Below are 21,117 nucleotides of genomic sequence, written 5' to 3'. Positions count from 1 at the left end.
CTTGCCTGTGCCTTCCTCTGTCTGCACATCCGTCTGCAGCCATCCCTGCGCCTTGTGCCTCGGTTTATCAGCGTGGGCACGAGGGAGATGGGGCTGGTGGCGTCCTGGTGGCCCCAGGGCAGTTTGTGTCCTCCCCACGCTGGTGGCTTTGCACCGAAGCAGCCGGGGACAGCCAAGGGGACAGCCAAAAAGCTGGAGGAGCCTGCACCGGGATCAGCCGGGCTCTGCTCTCTGTGCTTGTCCCAGCCTCTCGGGGCAGGGCATCCTGGCACATTCGGCTCTGTGCTGGGCACGGTGCTGGGCACGGTGCTGGGTACAAGCTGCCTGGGCTGGTGGGGCTGTGTCCCACTGCTGGGATTGCAGGTGAGGGAGCAGCTCCATCAGCCTGTAGGGTGGGCCCTGCTGGCACCCCCCCAGTTCTGCTGGGCGGACGGGACGCGGTGAGCATCCTTTTCAATAGGGCAGGGCCAAGGAGAGGCAGAGCGCACCTGGGCGGTGACCTCGTGCACCCCACAGTTGCTGCTCTATGTTGTAGAGGAAAGAAACTGAGGCAGGGCAAGGCAAAAAGCTGCCGGCTCCCCCGGCAGCACCTGGTGGGGCTGAGAGTAGGGCCGAGGGGAGAGCCTGTGCCGGCTCTGCAGGTCCCTAGGGCTTGGGAGGAGAAGGTCTCGTGCCTCTACACCCAGTGCCTGGTGTGGCGATGCCCCCCCGGGAGGGCTGGGCTGGGCTGAGACCCCCCAAGGGGTAGAGAGCCAGGGCTGCCCAACGCCTGGGAGCAGGGACGGTGGCACTGGCCTGGGAAAACCTTCGTGGTGAGTCTTGGTGGCCACATAAATCTCCCGACGCCGGGTGGCCGGGCTGCTGGTGACAGCCGCGTCCCCCCGTCCGTGTCTGCTGGCGCTCGTTGTGCTCATCCCTGCCCTCTGCTCCGCTCTTGTAATGGGGGGGGGCTGATATTTGCTGTCTGCAGCAGCTCCCCGGGGTGTACCCAAGTGGTACGATTAAAAAAAGAACGAAGGATTTTGCTGAAAGCCCTGCTCTGATTTTTCTTGGAGAGGGAAAAGTTTCCAGAAGTGTCCTGGTTCCAGTTTGTTCCTCTGCCCGTCCCCGGGGGACGCTGTCGCCGTGCACGCCTGGGGATGGGGAGCGCTTCATCTGGGTGAAAAAAAAGAAAAAAAAAAAGTAATTAAAACTGGGGTTCATTTTCCTGGAGGAGGGTGGGCCCCTGGGAAGGCGACGGCAGCGAGTCTCGGGCTGAGCACATCAGAAGCTGCTTTCTATTGTGGCTGCTGAGCTAAATATACCCGCGGACACATCGCGCTGTTCCCACGCGCCTGCTGCGCAGCCTCGCAGCCCACCCGCCTCCCACGCCACGGGGGTTTTGCCCCCACCCAGCTCTCCCTCGCCTGCCCCCAGCCCTCCCGGTGAGCCCCCGTCCCGCAAAGCCTCCGCTGCGGGCGCTGCGGGCTCGGGAGGAATTAATAGCCTCGTTGATGAAGCACCAAGGGAGAGGAGCTCTGCAGTCATTAGCTCTAATGAGAGCCGCTTGCCAGGGCGCTTGGCTCCGCGTTCCCTTCTTTCTCCGCAAGTCCCCGGGGACCTGGCAGCTTCCCGCAGCCGCCGCTTCCCCCGAAACGCGGAGCTGCTGCACCGCCCTGGCGCCTGTCGTGCAGCAGATCCGCGTCGGTGCGGTGCCTGCGGCGCACCCGAAGGGTTTGGGGCGGTTGGATGCAGCGGGTGGGGACGCGGCGGGTCGGTCGTGCCCGCTGCCGGAGCTGCCCTGGTCCCGTCTGCAGCCCGGGGCAGGCACCGGGCTGGGCGGAGGGTTGGTTCCAGTCGGTGGTTTTGGCGCTGGCACCGTCTCGTCGGGTTTTGCGCTTTGCATTTCATTTTGCACTTTTCATTTTTTCGCTTTTCTAAGTGCAGTTTGATCTCGCTGCCTTTTGAGCGGGTGCGCTCACGTTGCAGCTGGCTGTCCCTCGGCATGCCCGTGCCTTGGCGCTCCAGGCTGCTTCGAGGAATTGATCGGTGTCTACCTGCAGCCCGGGGCTTGCTGCCTGGCTGGGGACATGGCGAATAAACTGGTGTGGGAGTGGGAGACTGGGCTTTATTCAGCTGTTGGAGCAAGGGAAGCTGTTGTGAGCTGTGCGCTCCGTACCGCGAGCGGTGGCACTGCTGTCGCCTGCCTGGAGCAGCCACGGCTCCAGCGTGGGGCACGGTGGTGTCCCCAGGAGCAGGCAGCGGGGTGAGCCCCGAGGCTGTCCTCAGCCTCTTCCTCCTCCTGCAGGATCCGTCCCCAGCTGTCCAAAGAGAAGATCGAGGGATGTCACATCTGCACCTCCGTGACGCCCGGCGAGCCCCAGGTTCTGCTGGGGAAAGACAAAGCCTTCACCTACGACTTCGTCTTCGACCTGGACACGTGGCAGGAGCAGATCTACACGACGTGCGTGGGCAAGCTCATCGAAGGCTGCTTCGAGGGCTACAATGCCACCGTGCTGGCGTACGGCCAGGTACCTGCTTTGCCCTCTTCTTGGGCTCCGTCGTGGGCTTTGGGCTCTCCCGAGCCACTGGTGCCCGCAGAGGTTAGGGGAAGGCAAAGGTGTTAAAGGTCCTGGGCGCAGAGGGGACAGAGATGGCCCTGGGCTGGGTGGGAGCTGGGGCAGGGGCTGGCCTGAGGTGGGAGAAGGGGGAGACACAGCTGGGGCATGTGTGGGGGTCTGGGGCGTTTGGGGAGCCCGGGGTGGTGTGGGCGCAGGGGGCATCGAGGACCCAAGCAGCCCCCCCCATCGCGGCCCCTTCGCAGACGGGCGCCGGGAAGACGTACACCATGGGGACGGGCTTCGACATGAACATCTCCGAGGACGAGCAGGGCATCATCCCGCGGGCCATCGGCCACCTCTTCAGCGGCATCGAGGAGCGCAAGCGGGCGGCACAGAGCCAAGGCGTGGCGGCACCCGAGTTCAAAGTCAGCGCCCAGTTCCTGGAGGTGGGTGACAGCAAGGCTGGGGCGGCACCCTGGGGGGGTCCCTTTGCCTTGTCCTGGGCTCTTGGAGCTGTGACGGCACGCAGGAGGCTCAAAGCACCCAGGTGCTGTTGGCTTCACGATGGCCACAAACTGGGGTGGCGTTTCCTTGGGAGCTCCCCCCAGGGATGGGAGCTCGTGCCTTGGTCCCCAGGAGATTTGGGGTGCTCTGGGCTCTCTCGCTCCTATTTGAGGTGTTTGACTGCTGTCAGCTCTGAGTCCTTGGGGCTGTCCCTGCTTGTCTGGCACTCCCCTGGCCCGCCGTGTCCCCTTCCACCCGGTGGAGTTGACCTCGGGACCCGTGGTGGGATTGGGGCTCTGCTGCTTGTGTGGCCGGGGCGCGCGTCCCCCTTCACCCCATCCCTTCTGGGCACGTGTACACCTAGATCCAAGCTTACCCATGCACCATCTCCTCCACATGTTTGTGCATCCTTTGTGCATCCTCTCCTACACTTGTATGCACGCCAGCTCTCCTGGTCATCCTTCCCTGTGCGCACATGCGTGCATCTACGTGCCTGCACCCCCAGCTCTCCTGCACAGCCTGTCCTAGCTCTGGGACTGCAGCAGCAGAAGGGCACAGGGCAGCACCTCCAGCCCCCCCCCGTGCCAGGCTCCAGCAGCCTCCTGCTCACCGTTACTCACCCCCCTGCCCGCTTTCACCCCGTTCAGCTCTACAACGAGGAGATCCTGGACCTGTTTGACAGCGCCCGCGACCCGGATGCGCGCCACCGCAAATCCAACATCAAAATCCACGAGGACGCCAGCGGGAGCATCTACACCACCGGCGTCACGTCGCGGCTCATCAGCTCGCAGGACGAGGTGGGTTCGGCACCCGGGGGGGCTGCAGAAGAGGGGTCGCAGCCAGGGATGCTCTACGTGGGGAGCAAGGCGGGGAGGGACGGAACAGAGCAGCCCCAGGGTGGTGCAGGGGGAGGTCGGGGCTGCCGAGGGGTGCTGTCCTAAATCTCTAAAAGGGTGCTCCAAGGTTTTGTTTCCTCTCTGCCGTGCGTCGTTGCAGCTGATCCAGTGCCTGAAGCAGGGGGCTCTTTCCCGCACCACTGCCAGCACCCAGATGAACGTGCAGAGCTCCCGCTCCCATGCCATCTTCACCATCCACCTGTGCCAGATGAGGGTCTGCGCCCGCCCGGAGCTGGTGAGACACGGGGGGGCTGGGGAGCCTGTCCCCCCCCCCCCCCCCCCCCCCCCGCCTTAGCTCTGCGTGGGGTTCCTGGAAAGAGGCAGGGGTTTAAAGTCTTGCAAAGAGAGCTGGGTTTTTGTTTTGCTTCTCTCCTGTTATTGTAATTATTAACATTTAACGGGAGATGAGCAGCCCCGTTCCGGGCAGGGTGACCCACAGCAAGTTGCTGTTGGGATCCTCTCCCCCGATCCTCGAGGGGCTGAGTGCTGAGGGTGGGTGCTCAGGGCTTTGCTGGTGGCTGAATGTGGCCGAGAGGGTTTCTGGCTGCTCGGGGGTCGTGGCGGTGACCCCTCTGCATGTGCCTGGCTGCAGGTGAACGGGGAGGTGAGCGGCCTCCTGGACGGAGCCCAGCCCACCACCGAGTACGAGACCCTCACGGCCAAGTTCCATTTCGTTGACCTGGCGGGCTCGGAGAGGCTGAAACGAACGGGTGCTACCGGCGAGAGGGCGAAGGAAGGCATCTCCATCAACTGCGGGCTGGTACGGCCCTGGACGAGCAAAGGGGCAGGGGGAGACGGGGGCTGTGGGGGGCCCTGGGACACCTTTAGGTTCTGCTTGGGGCTGCTCCGAGCTGCTGAGTTGCTGTTCTCTCTGCTGTGGGTTCTGCCACTTGGCCCTGGATTATCCGTGACCCTAAACAGCAGCGGTGAGGGCACGGCTTTACTGCTGAGGGTGTGGGGTGGGGGTCCAGCTGGGCACAAGGGTGCAAGCCCCCAAAAGCTCGAGGTCTGCTCATTTGAGCTTAAAACCCACGCCGAGGTTCAGTGTTGCTCCTTGCTGCACATCGGAGGGAGGCGCGTCCCGGGGAGGGGGGCGAATGCTGAGCCTGGCCAGGGAAGCCTCCGGCTCTGGCACCCCACAGCACGCACCCCAGGCCCCAAATGCCGGCCGTGGGGCGGCTGTGTTCCCAGCAGGGGCTGAATTTGGGGCGGGGGCTTCCCTCTGTGTTGGCAGCTGGCCCTGGGGAACGTCATCAGCGCCCTGGGAGACCAGAGCAAGAAAGTGGTGCACGTGCCCTACCGGGACTCCAAGCTCACCCGCCTGCTGCAGGATTCTCTCGGGGGCAACAGGTATGGGGCTGTCCCTCTGCAAATGGGATGAGGGTCCGTGGGGCTTGGGGGAGGTATTTCGGGACTCAAAGACGTTGTGGGTTGCCTGCTGTGGGGTGGGTGCCTCCTGGCAGGCAGAGCGAGACGCTGCCGGTGGGGACACCTCGGCTGCTTGTGAGCACCAGGTGCAAGGGGGCAGCTCTGGTGGAATGGGATGGTCCCGGGTGGACCCGGGACACAGCAGGAGGCAGTGCCCAGCACGGGGCAGCCTGGGTTCCCTGCCTGCTGTGGGGGCACTGCTCCCTTTCCCCCTCCCTCAGTGAGCCCGGTGCCTGCTCTGGTTTTGCTCCGTGCTGCCTGATGGGACGGATGCATCCTGCTGGTGCTCTGACCCCAGGGGGAGCTGAACCCGGTTCATTCCTCGTTCACAAAACTCAGAGGGGCTGGGACGGGTATCTGGAGGCACGTGGCCTCGGCTGCATCCCGTGTGCCAAATGGGGGAAACCTCCCCTGACCCCGACCCTCGCCTTCCCCAGCCAAACCATCATGATCGCCTGCGTCAGCCCCTCCGACCGCGACTTCATGGAGACCCTGAACACCCTCAAGTACGCCAACCGGGCTCGCAACATCAAGAACAAGGTGGTGGTGAACCAGGACAAGACCAGCCAGCAGATCAGCGCCCTGCGGGCCGAGATCGCCCGCCTGCAGATGGAGCTGATGGAGTACAAGGCGGTGAGCGCCCGAGCAAAGGCTGTGGGTTGGGATGGAGCCAGGAGCAGGGAGCCTCCTCGTGCTTGCATCGGGGTGATTTTAGCAAGCAAGACCCTCCTGCCCACTGTGCCCCCTCCCCGAGGATACCCTGGTTGTCTCCAGTCCTTTCCCCCAAGGACTGTGTCCCACCAGCCAGCCGAGCTCTGTTCTGCTGTGTCTTGGTGGCACTGGGGTGTTGGGGAAGTGGCATGGCACTGAGAAACCATGAGGCTGGTGCTTTGGCATCGCTGGTGATGACTGCCAAGCTGATGCCTGCCCAATGCTCCCCCGGGACAGGAGGTTGGACTGGCAGCTCGAGCCTGGGAGGCTCAGGAGACCGAGGGCTCAGCTCCTGCCCTGCCACGGGAGGACCTCGGGCAAGTCTCGTGGGGATGCCGAGGCAGAGCAAAGCCTTGGAGCATCTCTCACCCTCTACCCGTTGGGTTCAGGCCTTCCTGGTCCTTAGGTTTTTCCCTTCCCCTGCACTGGATGTGGGTGGGTGCCCGTGTCCCGGCGCACCCCGCGCTCAGGGGCTGCCCCCTGTCCCCGCAGGGCAAGCGGGTCATCGGGGAGGACGGCTCGGAGGGCTACAGCGACCTTTTCCGCGAGAACGCCATGCTGCAGAAGGAGAACAGCGCCCTGCGCATGCGGGTGAAGGCCATGCAGGAGGCCATCGATGCCATCAACAGCAGGGTCACCCACCTCATGAGCCAGGAGGCCAACCTCATGCTGGCCAAGGCAGGTGAGGCTGGGCGCCTCGGGGCTGGGTTGGGACCGCGCCACGGCTCTTCCCGTGACCCACCCGAGCCTCTGCTCCTCCTCCAGGGGACGGTAACGAAGCTATCGGCGCCCTCATCCAGAATTACATCCGGGAGATCGAAGAGCTGAGGTGAGCCAGGCACCGGGTCTCTCGGCTCACCCAGGTCCCCGGGCTGGTGGGTGCTGTTGCAGGGTCCGAGCCCGCTGCTCTCAGCTCCGTGCCCCCAGCATCGTTGGGATGGCTCCTAGACCCCAATGGGGCAGCAGCTGAGACCAGTGGGGCTGCCTTGGTGCTGCTCTGGCCAGCATCGTCCTTTGTGTGGCTGTCGATGGATGGGGGAGATGCTGGTGGGGGTCCCCAGTGTTCCCCAGGGGCTGCTGGCCCCCAGACCCGGGTCCATCGGTGACCCCGGGGCGCTCCCTGTCTGCAGCATCCCAACCTTCTGGGTTGGCGTCCCAAACCCTGGGGACGGTGGGATGTCCCCCCGCCTTTGACCGCGTCCTGTCTCTGCCTTCCCCCAGGACCAAACTCCTGGAGAGCGAATCCATGAACGAGTCCTTGCGGCGCAGCCTCTCGCGCGTCTCTGCCCGGCCCCCCTACTCCGTGGGCTCATCCCCGGTGCCCGGCTTGGCTGTCCCCGCTGAGACGGAGGCGTCCGACGTCCTGCGCCGGGCCAAGCAGGACCTGGAGCGCCTCAAAAAGAAGGAGAGGAGGCAGCGGAGGAAAAGGTGAGGGCAGCTGCCGTGTGATGCTGGCGAGGCTGCCATCCCTCCTGGGGCTCCCCTATCCTTCCCAAAGCTACCCAGATAAAACCTGGGCACCTGGGTTCCCCCCCCGGCACTGCCGCATCCTCGGTCTCCTTTTCACCCACCGTGGACACCTAGGGGCTGATTTTCCCAAAGGGAGGCAGGGGGGCGCCCCGTGGGACCCGTCCCGGTGTTGCCCCTTGCTGGGACCCAGCAGCCCCCCCTTGCTCTCCCCCAGCCCCGAGAAGGAGGCGTTCAAGAAGCGGCCGAAGCTGCAGGATAATGGGGAGGAGACGGACGAGAACGAGGGAGAAGAGGTGAGGGGGGCTTCGTGCTCGTGCCGAGGGGGGGTTGGTTATGGAGGGCTGTCGTAGCCCCCCGTGGGAGGGGGACTGAGCCCAGCCTGGCCTCGCAAGGAGGCTGGGGGGGTCTGGGACTTCGTGTAGAGGTAGGTGAAGGAGATTTGGGGGATGCAGTGCTGCAGGGATGGATGGGGCACGGAGCTGCTCCTTGCCATGGGGTGCATGGGGTGGGGGTGGGGGTCCAGAAATGATGCTGCAGCCCCCTGGGAAGAGGCTGAGCCCCACAGCAGGGGCTGCGGCTGGTTTCTGCGGGGTGAGCTCAGGTTTGGAGGGGGGGGGAGAGCGCAGAGAGAAGGGCAGGGCCACGCTGCAAGCTGAGGTCAGGCACTCGTCTCTTAGGAGGAGGAGGAGGAACAGGACGAGAGCGGCTGCGAGGAAGAGGATGGGCGTGAGGATGAAGACGAGGACTCGGGCAGTGAAGAGAGCCTGGTGGACTCGGACTCGGATGCGGAGGAGAAGGGTAAAGCGCCGAGCTACGCGTGCAGCCCGGAGCAGGGGGGTGCATGTGCTGGTGTCTGCTGGCACTGAGCTCCGGTTCTGGGAAGGGGGAGTCCACGGGGACCCCCGGCCACCTCCTCTCTTGCTTGGAGAAGCCCCAGGGGTGCTACAAGGGGTATCAGAGGCTCGTAGGGGTGCTGCCACTCCCCAGCAACGTGCCCTGGTCCATCAGCTCCCCCTGCTCCTTCCTTGCTCTCTGGGGGTGATGCTGTCCCCATCCCTCCTGGCCTGACTGCTCCCCCCCCGGCCTCCAGCCGTGAATTTCCAGGCCGACCTGGCGGATCTGACCTGCGAGATCGAGATCAAGCAGAAGCTGATCGATGAGCTGGAGAACAGCCAGCGGCGCCTGCAGACCCTCAAGCACCAGTACGAGGAGAAGCTGATCCTGCTGCAGAACAAGATCCGGGACACGCAGCTGGAGCGGGACCGGGTCCTGCAGAACCTCAGTGAGAGCCGCCTCCCCCAGGGGCCCTATTCCTATGTGTTGGGTCCCCGTCCCCCCCCCTTCCCGAGTACCTGGCTCGGGGTCAGTGCATCCATGCAGCCGCTGGCTCCGGCACAGTTTCGCTGCCCCTGGGACCCCGAGGCCGTGCGTGTCTCGCCACGGGAGCTGGAGAGCTCCTGGCCCCACTGATGCTGGAGAGGATGGGGAAGCAAAGCCCCTTCTAATCCCATACACCCCTTCCTGGGTGAGCCGAGGTGCTGCGGAGCACGTGGGGACCCCAAAACCTTGTGGTGTGGCTGGTGCTAGGCTCAGCGGGCTGGCACCAGCCAAGCAGGCTGCGCGTGGCTGAAGGCCCAGACTCACAGCTCCTCCCAGCCCAGCGCTTGTGGTGCAACCCACAGCCCTCATCCTGTGCTCAGCCCCCGATCCGTCACCCCCTCGGGTACCCCATACAGACCCCAGCCCCTGCGGGTTGAGAGAAGGCTCCGGCAAGGCAGGCAGGGCGCAGCGACCCCTTGCAAAACCCTCTCCGCGCTCCCCCAGGCACCATGGAGTGCTACACGGAGGAGAAAGCCAACAAGATCAAGGCCGACTACGAGAAGCGGCTGAAGGAGATGAACCGGGACCTGCAGAAGCTGCAGGCGGCCCAGAAGGAGCACGCTCGCCTGCTCAAGAACCAGTCCCGCTACGAGCGCGAGCTGAGGAAGCTGCAGGCCGAGGTGGCCGAGATGAAGAAGGCGAAGGTACCCGGGCACAGCGGGGCAGGGAGGGCGACCCTCGGGACCAGCCTCGGGGAAGCTTCCGTGGGACCAGCCTGAATCCCTGCCCTGCTCGAGGCAGAAGGGATGGTTTTGGTCCCGGGGGGGGTCACCCTGGCTGCTGGGAGCGCTGGGTGCCCACGCTGTGCCGGCGTTTTTCCCTCCCCAGGTTGCGCTGATGAAGCAGATGCGGGAGGAGCAGCAGCGGAGGCGGCTGGCGGAGACCAAGAGGAACCGGGAGATCGCGCAGCTCAAGAAGGAGCAGCGGCGCCAGGAGGTGAGGAGCTGGCCCTTCTGTGTGTCCCGGTGCCGGGGGGGTGTTTGTGCTGCTGTGGCACCCCAAGATGCTCGTAAATATCAGCTGGTGATGCTCGGAGGTCCCTGCTGTCCCCATGGCCTCTTTAGGGGCTGCTAGCCCCCAGCAGGGCTCACCTGGAGGAATAACTCCCGGGGGCTTCCTGCATCTCCCGGTGCGGTGGTTGGAGATGCTGTGAGCTCCCCACCATGCTCCGGGGGGGGATTGTGCCACCAAAACCAGCCCTGAGGCTGGAAACCTGCTCACTGATAGAATCAGGAGTGACCCTGCTCGTGCCAAAGCAACTGCTCGAGGTGATGGGGGGGGGGGGTTGTGGCCGTCGCTGGGGGGTCCGGGCAGCTTTCCTTTCCCCATCAGGAGCCAAGTCTGTCTTTCTCGTGCAGTTCCAGATCCGGGCTCTGGAGTCTCAGAAGCGGCAGCAGGAAATCGTGCTGCGGAGGAAAACCCAGGAGGTGAGGGGGGGGGGGGGGGGGGGCATCTCTGTGGGGGTCCAGGCCAAGCTGTGGCTCAGCGACACTGCATCACTTGGACGGTGCTGGCTGGGAGTGGGACCCCCAAAGGGTGGGAGGGGGTTTATAGCTGCGGGTGGCCTGGTGGGAGAGGGTTGCAGACGGTGGAGGAACCGAACTGCCCATCTCCTGGGGCAGCTGAGCTGAGAAAAAGGGCTGTGAGGGCGAAGGGACAAAGCTGCCTGCTGTCTGCAGGGCTGTGCGAATGGCTTCGGGGCTCCAGAGCTCTGCTCTTGGCCCTCTGGGGGAGCCGAGGGAGTTGGCGACAGGCTTGGGTTGGGGACGCCCGTCTGACACCCTCGTCCCCTCTTCTGGGCAGGTCTCGGCGCTGCGCCGCCTCGCCAAGCCCATGTCGGACCGGGTGGCGGGCAGGACGAGCCAGAAGCCGCCCATGCTGGACTCGGGCGCAGAGGTCTCGGCCAGCACCACCTCCTCCGAGCCCGAGTCCGGCGCCCGCTCCGTCTCCAGCATCGTGCGCCAGTGGAATCGGAAAATCAACAACTTTCTGGGAGACCCCTCGCCCTCCGCCAATGGGGCTCGGCCACCCAGGTCAGGGCAGGGGCTGTGTGGACGGGTGGCGAGGCGTCCCGGGGCTCCTGTATCTGGTTTTAGGCTGGTGGCAGAGGCTGGAGGCTTTTTATTGTGTGTTTGGCTGGAGGCAAACCTCCAACGCGAGGCACGGGCTGTGTTAGTGAGAGCAGGGATGGGTGGTGGCGGAGCTGGGCGATCCAGAAGCGACGCAGCCAGAGCCTGGGCATCCTTTTGGGGGAAGCACAGCTTTCCAGACGCGGTGCAGCCACGTGCCTCTGGTCCCCTCGTGCTGCAGGAAGAAGTTCCCCAAGAAGGGGTCGAGCCAGACCTTCAGCAAGGCCGCCCGCCTCAAGTGGCAGTCCCTGGAGCGGCGCATCTTCGACATCGTGATGCAGAGGATGACCATCGTCAACCTGGAGGCCGACATGGAGCGGCTCATCAAGGTGAGGGTGGTGGGTTTAGGGACAGGGGGGTGGCCGTGCCAGCAGTGCCAAACTCCCTCTTTTTTTTCCCCCCAGAAACGCGAGGAGCTGGCGCTGCTGCAGGAGGCGCTGCTGGGCAAGAGGGCGAAGCTGCAGGCGGAGAGCCCCAAGGAGCAGAAGGGGCTGCAGGAGCTGAACGAGGAGATCGAGGTGCTGGGGGCCAACATCGACTACATCAACGACAGCATTTCCGACTGCCAGGCTACCATCATGCAGATCGAGGAGACCAAGGTGGGCACGGAGAGAGGGGGAGCATCCCCGGGAGGCGAGGGGGGAAGACCAGGCTGGGGAAGAAACCCGGGCATCCCAGAGCATCCTGCCCCAGGACATGGGAAAGCCGCAGCCTTCCCACGGGGCTGCCGGTTTCTGGTCTCCATGGGAGCCTGCAAGCATTTGTGGGATGCTGGAAAATGCCTGGGAAGCCCAGCTTTTTTTTTCCCCGAGAAACCCCATGGGTTCCGGTGTCCGGTTTTGGCACCGGACACAACGGAGAGATGCGTGGCTCCTCGCCCCCTCTAGCGGCTGTAGCCTGGGCTGAGGCTCTGCGCTGTCCCCAGCCTGTCCCTGGCTGTGCCACACGGTCCCTGACTGTGGCACGAGCCAGGACTGGGTGGTGCTGGTGCAGGACCTGTGGTGCCCGTGCCACCCGCGGTACCTGTGCCACCCATGGTGCCCACGCTGCCTGACCCTGCCCTGCTGCGATGCTCCCTGGTCCCATCCCGTTCCCCTCTCCTCCCCTTCCAGGAGGAGCTGGACTCCACGGACACCTCGGTGGTGATCAGCTCCTGCTCCCTGGCCGAAGCCCGGCTCCTGCTGGACAACTTCCTGAAGGCATCCATCGACAAGGTGCGGGCGCCGCGCTGCCGCCTTGGCGTCTAGTCCCCGCCTGGGGGCTCCTCCCAGGCAGCGTGATGCTGAGGTCGGCGTGGCTTTCCGTCCTCCAGGGGCTGCAGGTGGCACAGAAGGAGGCCCAGATCCGGCTGCTGGAGGGGCGCCTGAGGCAGACGGACGTGACCGGCTCCTCGCAGAACCACCTCATCCTGGACGCCCTGCGGGAGAAGGCCGAGTCACACCCCGAGCTGCAGGCGCTGATCCACAACGTCCAGCAAGGTGGGCCTGAGCCCAGCGTCCCCCTTTAGGGTCAGGGTCCTCCCCATGGGGTGAGGCCAGGCCTCCGGTGCCAGGGAGCACCCGGAGGTGCCACCACTGGCATCAACGCGCCCCTGGGTGCCGTTCTGGTGGGACATGATGGGACGTGGACCCCTCACACCACTCATGTGCCTTCTCCCTTGTGCGCAGAGAACGGCTACACCAGCACGGACGAGGAGGTCTCCGAATTCAGCCTGGCCTCGGATGGGAGGTGAGCACCCAGCCCCGTGGGGTGGGATGTCCAGGGCCTCTCACGGGTAGGTTTTGTTGAAGAAGTCCCCACCTAAGCTTTCCTGTGGCCCTTAGCCCTTGGAGAGCGCAGACATCCCATAGACCCCAAGTGAAGATGGGGTCGTTCTTTGGAGAGAGGGAGCTGGGGAGTGGGGGGGACCTCAGGGGTTTTGGGGGGCTGCAGCAGCCTCTCCGAAAGGGGTTCGGCCCTGAAGATCCATCTCTGCCACCTTCTCCTCGCAGCTTCTCCCAGTCTTTCACCATGAAGGGCTCAGCAAGCCAGGATGACTTCAAGTTCAAGGTGAGTTGGCCTTTCTGTCACCAGCTGTGGGAGGAGGGATGGAGGGAGGCATTGTTTATAGGGCCGTGGGGCTCGGCTTTGGGGTCTGCTCCGCTGCCTGGCCCTCGGGGAGCCAGCCTTGGGGTACGGCTGGGCTCTGGAGGGGGTCAGCTCTCGGCAAGGAGCCATCCGGCTCTCCTGGTTCTGCGGTCCCCCGGGGTACTGGGGGAAACATCGAGCACAGCTGATGGCTTCCAGGTTGGGTGGGCACCAGGAGGATTCCCTGTGCTAGATCCTTTGTGGGATAAAGTGGAGGGAAGCCCACTGCCCTGTGCAGGCTGTCAGATCTGTATGGAAAACTGGGCAGTCATCCTCCTGCGGCCGGGGGGCGCGAGCTGCTGGCCCTGCACCTCCCCTGAGCCCCGTGTCGTGCTCTAGGGAGAGCCCAAGCTCTCCGGGCAGATGAAGGCGGTGTCAGCTGAATGCCTGGGACCCACGCTGGACATCTCCACCAAGAACATCACCAAGTCCTTGGCGTCCCTCATGGAGATCAAGGAGGACGGGATCAGCTTCTCCATCCGAGACCCGTATTACAAGGAGAAGGTGTCGCGCACCGTCAGCCTGCCCACGCGAGGAAGCACTTTGTGAGCAGGGGGTGCTGGCTCTTGGGGCGGCGGGGGGCTCACGGAGGTTGGGGCCGGTGGGGGGGAAGCTGTGCCCTGTGGCAGCGCAACGAGGGCGAGCCAAAGCCTGCATCCATCCGGGCTTGCCCGCAGCAAGCAGCGGTGGGTCTCTCCAGAAGGACCCCCTCGTGCTGCCCTGGCTTCCCGTCCTTCATGGAGGCTTCTTGGGTTGCCAGAAGTGTCCGTGCCCACCGGATGACTCTGATGGGGTGGTGGGGATACCAGGGCAGCCCCCTTCCCCTTTTGCTCTGCCGGGGGAGGACGAGGGGCTCAGCACGGAGCCGATGGGGAGGAGAGCAGGCACCTACCGTGCCGTTCTGCTTTCCCTAGCCCCAGACAATCTCGCGTCTCGGACACGTCGCCGCTCACACGGAGGAAATCCTACGACCGTGGGCAACCCGCCAGGTGAGCTCGGGAGCCAGGGACTGGGGCAGGGGGAGGCCGGGTGGCCCGGACAAGCCAGGAGAGAAGCTCACCGGGTCCTGGGGTGCCGGTATGAGGAAGAGGAGTTTGGCAGGTGCCGGATGAGTAGTCCCCAAATCACGCGTCCCTCTAATCCTTCCTGCCTCAGGCCTCCAGACGTCGGCTTCACGCCCCCCTCGTCCCCCCCCACCCGCCCGCGCAACGACCGCAACGTCTTCTCTCGGCTCACGAGCAACCAGAGCCAGGGGTCGGCCTTGGACAAGTGAGTGCGGGTGTTACGGGGGGGGGCTGCGCGGCGCGGACCCGTGCCGTGACACCGGAGGCACCTACCGGGTCCCACGGCGCGGCGCGGGAGCGCAGCACCTGGGTGGGCTCCAGCCAGCCTCCTGCCACCGTTTTGTCCTCGGCTGCTCCTCTGCAGGAGGGAGGAGGTGCTGTGCCAGGGCCCTGAGGGATTTTTGTCCCCTCCAGGCTGGCCGCTTGCAGGAGCTCCCAGGCTGAACCTAGAGGCGCAGCGGTGCCGGGCACGGACTGGTGGCCGAGGCGGTGGAGCAGGATGGGGGGAGGCGGGCTGGGGGCTCGCAGGAAGCCCACAGGCTGGCACGGACCCACCGGTGCCGCCCACGTCTCGGAGCGCTGCCGGCAGCGCCGTGTCCTGACGGAGATCTGTCCGACCCTCACTGCCCTCCTGCTCCTCTGCCCTCTCCGTGTGTGCTTCTCTTTCTCCTTCTCTCCCCTCCTCCTCCTCTACGTCCTGCGCTGGCTTGGATGCAATAACAATCCTCCACCTCTGACTCCTCTGCTGCCTCTTCTAGTCTGGGTTTTCTCTCCCGTAATCCTGCTAATTTTCTGCCCCTAGGTCTGATGACAGCGATTCCTCTGTCTCGGAGGTGCTGAGGTATAGACAACTTTCTATTTATTACCCCTCCCTCCTCTCCTCCTTCTCTCTCTCTCTCTCTCCTGAGGTCGCTCTCCCCTGTCCCTGCATGCTCTGCCTGCACCTCGCTGCTCTGCCCCGTCTCCCAGCCCGTGCGGGCTGTCCCCGTGCTGTCCCCTCTCAGCACGGCGCCGTCCCCCGGGTTGGGACCTCCGATCCCGTCCTGCTCCGGCCTCACCACCGGACGCCGCCCGCGTAGCAGTGGCAGCATGCTCTGTGCCACCTGCGGTGGGCTGTCAGCATGATGCCCCCCGTGTCCCGTCCCGTCCCCCGGCTCTCCAGCAGGACTGCGTGGTGCTGGGGAAGGGGGGCGAGCCCCGTCCTGCACGCTGCCGGCATGGTTTTTCTTGCAAACGGCTTCCCGGGAAACGTCTCCCCGTGCCTGGCCGTGCATCTCCAGCACCGGGCTCTGGGGCAGAGCTCTTCACCCTGGGGGCGAGGGTGCTCCTGGGCTTGTCCCGGTGCCGCCTCCTGCCTGCTGGGGGGGTTTCCCAGCACCAGGACCACCTTTCCCTCACCTTTTAGGAGTAGCAGCTCTCCAGCACCCTGCCCTGAGCACCCATAGGTGCTGGAGGGGTGACACCAGACACTTTGTCACCTTGGGTGCTTTGCAGCGAGGCAGCGAAGCCCCCTGATAACCTCTCGCCCTGGGGAGTTGGGGTTTCCACCCACTTTGTCACCTCGAGGCCGGCACAGACACTAGGGGTCGGGGGAGAGCTGTTTAATTAGAGCGTGGTTGCACCTGCTAATTGAGAAAGGAAGATCGTGCCTGTGTGATTTCCAAACCCTGATTAACGAGCCTGCAGCCATCCTGACTAATGCAAGTCTTCTGTGGCCCCGGGCCTGCCCTTCCCCAGCCCCGTGCCTCAGTTTCCCTGCCCGTAAGAAGAGATCAGCGCAGCTCGGGGCCGTGTTTTGGGATGGCAGAGGGGAGGAGCTGTTGGTCGCTGTGCAGGATAGGGCTGTAGCTGTGTAGGGTTGTCGGACCTCAGCGCCCCGAGCACCCCTGATGTGCTGTGTCCCCAGGGGGACGAGCCAGGTCATGCGTGCCTGTGGGTGTCCCGTGGAGGGGGGTTTGGCAGGGACAGGTCCCCTCGGGCTCGGAGCCAGCGGTGGGTGCGTGCAGGGCTCCCACAGCCACTGCCACGGGGATGCTGGGCACAAAGGTTTTAAAACCTTGAGGTTTTAAAAGGAGCAGAGCCCTGGCAGCCTGTAAGGAAGCGGGGCGCTGGATATTAGCATCCTGAAACGTTTATTTATGGCAGAGCTTCAGGCTGGACAGGGTGCAGTTTGTCCCCTGTCTGCCCTGAGGGACGATGAGCTGGGTCTCCTGGTTCCTCAGCTCGCTGCTGGCTGGGCTCGAGAGGCTCAGCAGCGGAGCGGAGGCTGCCGGCCGCCCCCTCTCCCAGCCCGGGGCACCGGGACGGGGGCATCAGGCAGTGGGGAGATTTCCAGGGTTTCCATAAAGACATTTCCTTCAATGTGCTGAGTTCGGACAGGGGGCCCATCGCCCTGCCAGGCAGTGGAAGATGCTTGGGGTGAGGCAGCTCGTGCTGCCCCGTGCCCCTGGGACATGTGGTGCCCTTCTGCACGCACACGCACCCCACCACGCTTCTCCTTTCTTTTCCCATGCAAGGGGCGTCATCAACCCGGTGGGAGGCACCAAGAACGCCCGGACGGCCCCGCTGCAATGCGTCTCCGTGGCGGAAGGACACACCAAGCCCGTGCTCTGCCTGGATGCCACCGATGAGCTGCTTTTCACGGGCTCCAAAGGTGCGTGAGGGGGCGAGGAGGATGCTGGCTTGTGAGCAGGTCGGCACGGGGGAGTGGGTGACGTGCTGGGCACTGCGGGGATGCTTCCTCCTGGGCTACTCTCCTGCCCTCAGCATCGAGCTTGTGCTGTCCAGGTTGGCTCCTTTGCCCTGGGGGGGGGGGGTCCGTGGGGGCTGTGCTCGGCAAGGGGAGTGGTCCGTGCCCCTTGGGAGACCCCCACCTGATGCCCACCCCATGGGCACGTTCGTCCTCCCGCAGACCGGAGCTGCAAGATGTGGAACCTGGTGACGGGGCAGGAAATCGCCTCCCTCAAGGGACACCCGAACAACGTGGTGTCCATCAAGTACTGCAGCCACACGGGGCTGGTGTTCACCGTGTCCACCTCGTACATCAAGGTGTGGGACATCCGCGACTCGGCCCGCTGCATCCGCACCCTCACGTACGTAGTGTGGGGGGGGGATCCCAGGGGGGTCCCAAGGTACCGGGGGCATCTCTGGCTTGGCAGAAGCTGGTCCCAGGACCCCCTGGGGTCCCGCAGGCTGGGGTGCAAGGACAGAGGGGACCCTCTTCGAGGTGGGGCTGGTCCCATGGTGGCCAGACAGTCGGTGATACCTGTAGGGCCTTTCCCAATGTGGGACCGTCTGTGGCATCCCAAACCCATCAGCCCCGTTGGGTTCCGCGGTGGGGCCCCGATATCTGCCTCTGGTCCCTGACTGTGCTTCATCCTCCGCCCCTAGATCTTCTGGCCAGGTGATCTCTGGGGACGCGTGCGCAGGGACCACCACCCGCACTGTCACCAGCGTGCAGGGGGAGCACCAGATCAACCAGATCGCGCTCAACCCCACCGGCACCACGCTCTACGCCGCCACCGGTAACTCCGTCCGCATCTGGGAGCTGAGCAGGTGAGGGCAGGACGGCTCGCTGATGCCGAGGGGATGCTGTCTGCTCAGAGATACCCAAAAGGACCCCCCAGGGAAAGGGAAAGCCTCGTTAGCAGTGGAAGTTGCCTGGAATAAAGGCTTTCGGGACCCAAGGGGTGATGAGCAGCAATGGGGCTACTCGGGGTGTGAGCGCAGGAGAAGGGGGGGAGATGTGGGGGATGAGCAGCAGCCCCCCAGGCTGTGCCGTTGCCCCCTTCCCAGGCGGACACCGGCTTGCTGAGCCCTTGCTGCATGCCCCAAGGCTCCCCTGGCATCACTAGGAATTGGGGTGCCCTGCTCACAACCCCCCTCCCCAAAGGGACCTTCCCCTGCTTGGGGGTCTGTGCCTGGGAGGGGCTTTTGGGGGAGCTTTTTGGGAGATCTGACCCCAGGCCCTGGTCTCTGTAGGCTGCAGCCCGTCGGGAAGCTGAGCGGCCACATCGGGCCTGTGATGTGTCTCACGGTAAACCAGACGGCGAGCAACCACGACCTGGTGGTGACGGGCTCCAAGGATCACTACGTCAAGGTAGGCCCTGGCCGCGGGCTGAGCCGCTGGCATCTCGGGGGGCCCGGGTCTCGGCAACCTCCTGCTGCCTCCATGCCCAGATTTCTGTTTTCACCTCTGCGTGTGGCTTTCTGTGCATCTCCACGCCTCAGATCTTGCCTTTTGTCCGTGGTAGGGATGCAGCTTTGGGTGTGGGGGTTTGTCTGTCTCATCCCTCAGGCTCCGTGCCCGGTGCTGGCGCGTTACGGCTGACCCGGATCAGCAGCTTGCCCCGTTCTGCTCACTTCTCCTTCCTGCTGCAGACGCTTTGTGCCGGCTGATTTGCAGCTCCAGCACAGCAAAAGCTCACCCCTCCGTTTTATTTTTGGCTGGCTGTTAGCAGGTTGAGGTGGAGCTGGCACAAGGGGGATGGGGAGGGAGGCAGGGTCCTGCTCTTCTGACAGCTGCGAGCTCTTGGCTCGGCTCGTGGAGAGGTGTAAAAGCTCACCACGAGTGAAATCCTAGAATCGTTAGGGTTGGAAAAGCCCTCCGAGATCATCTGGTCCAACCACCCCCTACCACCACTGTCACCCACTAAACCATGTCCCCAAGCACCACGTCCAACCTTTCATTGAACACCCCCAGGGACGGTGACTCCCCCACCTCCCTGGGCAACCCGTCCCAGCGCCTGACCGCTCTTTCTGAGCAGAAATGTCTCCTCATTTCCAACCTCAGAGGGCGATGGCCAGGTTCTCCAAGGCAGAGTGACCTCCATTTATTTCCGCACCCATCTGGGATCTCTTCCCCCGCTGTTTTTTTCCCCTCAGGTGTTCGAGATTGCCGAGGGCATGGTGGGCAATATCGGCCCCACTCACAACTTCGAGCCCCCTCACTACGACGGCATCGAGTGCCTGGCCATCCAGGGGGACGTCCTCTTCAGTGGCTCCAGGGACAACGGCATAAAGAAATGGGACCTGGAGCAGCAGGAACTTATCCAGGTCTGGGCGGGAGAGCGTGTGGGGGGTCCTCAGGGTGATGTGGGGCAGAGCAGCGGTGCTGGGAGACGGTTCAGGGACCTGGTGCTGGTGTCCTGTGCTGAACGCACCTGGAGGGCACCCCTGTTCCTGGCAGTGCCTGTTCCAGGTGGCTCTGTACCCCCATACACACCTGTGTATGTGGATTGGCACCCAGCATTGCCAATTCCCCTCGGCACGCAGGCTTTGCAGCATCGACTGCTGTGCTGAGTCCCTGGGTGCTGGCTTCTACTCTGAAAACAGGATTGGTGCCCCCTGCCCAGGGGGCAAACCGAGCTCTGGGTCTTGGATCCAGCCCCTTGGCGTCCTAACTCCAGCTGATGGAGGTCAGCCCTGGGGTGGTGATGATCTGAGCCCCTCAAGCTGGGTGCCCGAGGCTTTTTCGGGGCTGCAGATGATGCTGATCGTCATCTCTGTCCCCATACGTGCAGCAAATCCCCAACGCGCACAAAGACTGGGTCTGTGCCCTGGCCTTCATCCCCGGCCGCCCCATGGTGCTGAGCGCCTGCCGAGGAGGCGTGATCAAGGTCTGGAACGTGGATAACTTCACCCCGGTCGGGGAGATCAAGGGGCACGACAGCCCCATCAATGCCATCTGCACCAACTCCAAGCACATCTTCACCGCCTCCAGGTGAGCCGCGGGCTTTCTGCGCCCCGCAGCCCCCGGGAGGTGGGAGCCCCCTGGGTCGACCTGTCATCCCTGGGCCTGGGGGGGCTGCAGGGAGGGAGGGAAGGGGGGGGTCTCGCAGCTTTCCAGTCCCTGCACTCCTCATCTCGTCTTGCCCATCTTAGTCTGTCCCCTGCCCGCGTGCCGGCGATGCCCTGTGGGTTATCCCCCACGCAGGGACCCCTCTTCCCTGGGGCTGGGCACCCCCTGCTGCTCTCGGGGAGCAAATTGGCAGCAAGACTCTGATGTCCTCTTTTCGACCATGTCCCTTTTCTCCCTTCCTTTTTCTGTCTCTCTCTTCTCTCTCCTCCTCCCCACCTCCCATCTGTGCCACAGCGACTGCCGGGTAAAGTTATGGAATTACGTGCCTGGGCTCACCCCTTGCCTTCCACGACGCGTCCTTGCCATAAAGGGCCGTGCTACTAGTCTGCCTTGACCCTCCTGCTCTCTCTGACTCTCTCTTGCTCATGCACTCTTCTTCTGTCTTTTCCTTTCTCTCCATCTCTTTCTCCCTCTCTCTTTCTCGCTGTTGCTTGCTTTTGCTCCTCTCTCTCTTTCTCTCTCTCTGGTCTGAGCTGCTTCTTAACGGTATGAAACTCTTTTGCGTTTTTCCCCACTTGATAAATCTTTGCTAGGAGCGACTCGCCCCCTTGGTCCCCATCACGCCCCCGCGTTGTTTTGGTTTTTTGTTTTTCTTTTTTCTTTTTTCTCTCGCCCGGCGCCCACATCTGCTGTGGCAGCCACGGCCTGCCCGCACCCTTGCATGGAGACGGGGCCACCCCGAAGCAAGCCCGTGCCCGGGGGAGACCCTGCTCAGCAGCTCCCTGCGGCATCACTTCGACCTAGTCGGAGCTCATCCGAGGGGTGCAGGGGTGGTCCCGCTGTCAGGGTCCCCGCTCCCCTTTGTCCCCAGTCCCTGCCCGCGGGGTGAGCTGGAGGCTGAGCCCCACTGGGTCTGCCTGCTCCCCAAACCAGCCCGGGCGTCCTCGCGCCGAGGGGAAGGAGCTTGGGGGAAGCCCTGGGGGCTGCATGCTGCCAGGGGCTGGGGGTGGAGGACGTCTCCTCGCAGTGCCGAGCTCCCTGCCCCTCTCACGCCGCCCCTCTCACCCC

General features: G+C 64.3%; 1 protein-coding gene across 2 annotated transcripts in view; it reads left to right on the top strand.

Annotated features, from left to right (window-relative positions):
* Nucleotides 1-21,117, top strand: part of KIF21B (kinesin family member 21B) — a 33,726-nt gene that overhangs the window by 8,677 nt on the left and 3,932 nt on the right. The window contains exons 2-34 of one of the 2 annotated variants that reach the window (XM_080569060.1): nt 2,288-2,510; nt 2,804-2,986; nt 3,692-3,841; nt 4,041-4,175; nt 4,533-4,700; nt 5,175-5,290; nt 5,806-6,001; nt 6,572-6,761; nt 6,845-6,908; nt 7,301-7,507; nt 7,764-7,842; nt 8,227-8,347; nt 8,640-8,831; nt 9,374-9,573; nt 9,758-9,865; nt 10,288-10,356; nt 10,733-10,962; nt 11,240-11,387; nt 11,463-11,657; nt 12,171-12,272; nt 12,371-12,536; nt 12,726-12,786; nt 13,050-13,107; nt 13,525-13,730; nt 14,100-14,174; nt 14,341-14,454; nt 15,052-15,090; nt 16,766-16,902; nt 17,161-17,341; nt 17,640-17,804; nt 18,231-18,348; nt 19,134-19,304; nt 19,772-19,971. In XM_080569060.1, the coding sequence (XP_080425186.1) occupies nt 2,288-2,510; nt 2,804-2,986; nt 3,692-3,841; nt 4,041-4,175; nt 4,533-4,700; nt 5,175-5,290; nt 5,806-6,001; nt 6,572-6,761; nt 6,845-6,908; nt 7,301-7,507; nt 7,764-7,842; nt 8,227-8,347; nt 8,640-8,831; nt 9,374-9,573; nt 9,758-9,865; nt 10,288-10,356; nt 10,733-10,962; nt 11,240-11,387; nt 11,463-11,657; nt 12,171-12,272; nt 12,371-12,536; nt 12,726-12,786; nt 13,050-13,107; nt 13,525-13,730; nt 14,100-14,174; nt 14,341-14,454; nt 15,052-15,090; nt 16,766-16,902; nt 17,161-17,341; nt 17,640-17,804; nt 18,231-18,348; nt 19,134-19,304; nt 19,772-19,971 (4,767 nt within the window). The remainder of the gene's footprint in view (nt 1-2,287; nt 2,511-2,803; nt 2,987-3,691; nt 3,842-4,040; nt 4,176-4,532; nt 4,701-5,174; nt 5,291-5,805; nt 6,002-6,571; nt 6,762-6,844; nt 6,909-7,300; nt 7,508-7,763; nt 7,843-8,226; nt 8,348-8,639; nt 8,832-9,373; nt 9,574-9,757; nt 9,866-10,287; nt 10,357-10,732; nt 10,963-11,239; nt 11,388-11,462; nt 11,658-12,170; nt 12,273-12,370; nt 12,537-12,725; nt 12,787-13,049; nt 13,108-13,524; nt 13,731-14,099; nt 14,175-14,340; nt 14,455-15,051; nt 15,091-16,765; nt 16,903-17,160; nt 17,342-17,639; nt 17,805-18,230; nt 18,349-19,133; nt 19,305-19,771; nt 19,972-21,117) is intronic. The other variant, XM_080569061.1, reaches the window with a different exon arrangement.

Source organism: Anser brachyrhynchus, assembly GCF_964034855.1.
Source record: "Anser brachyrhynchus genome assembly, chromosome: 27".
In the NCBI taxonomy this organism is placed as follows: Eukaryota; Metazoa; Chordata; class Aves; order Anseriformes; family Anatidae; genus Anser; species Anser brachyrhynchus.
The sequence above is the reverse complement of the archived record's forward strand: the minus strand, read 5'-3'. Positions and strand labels throughout refer to the sequence as shown.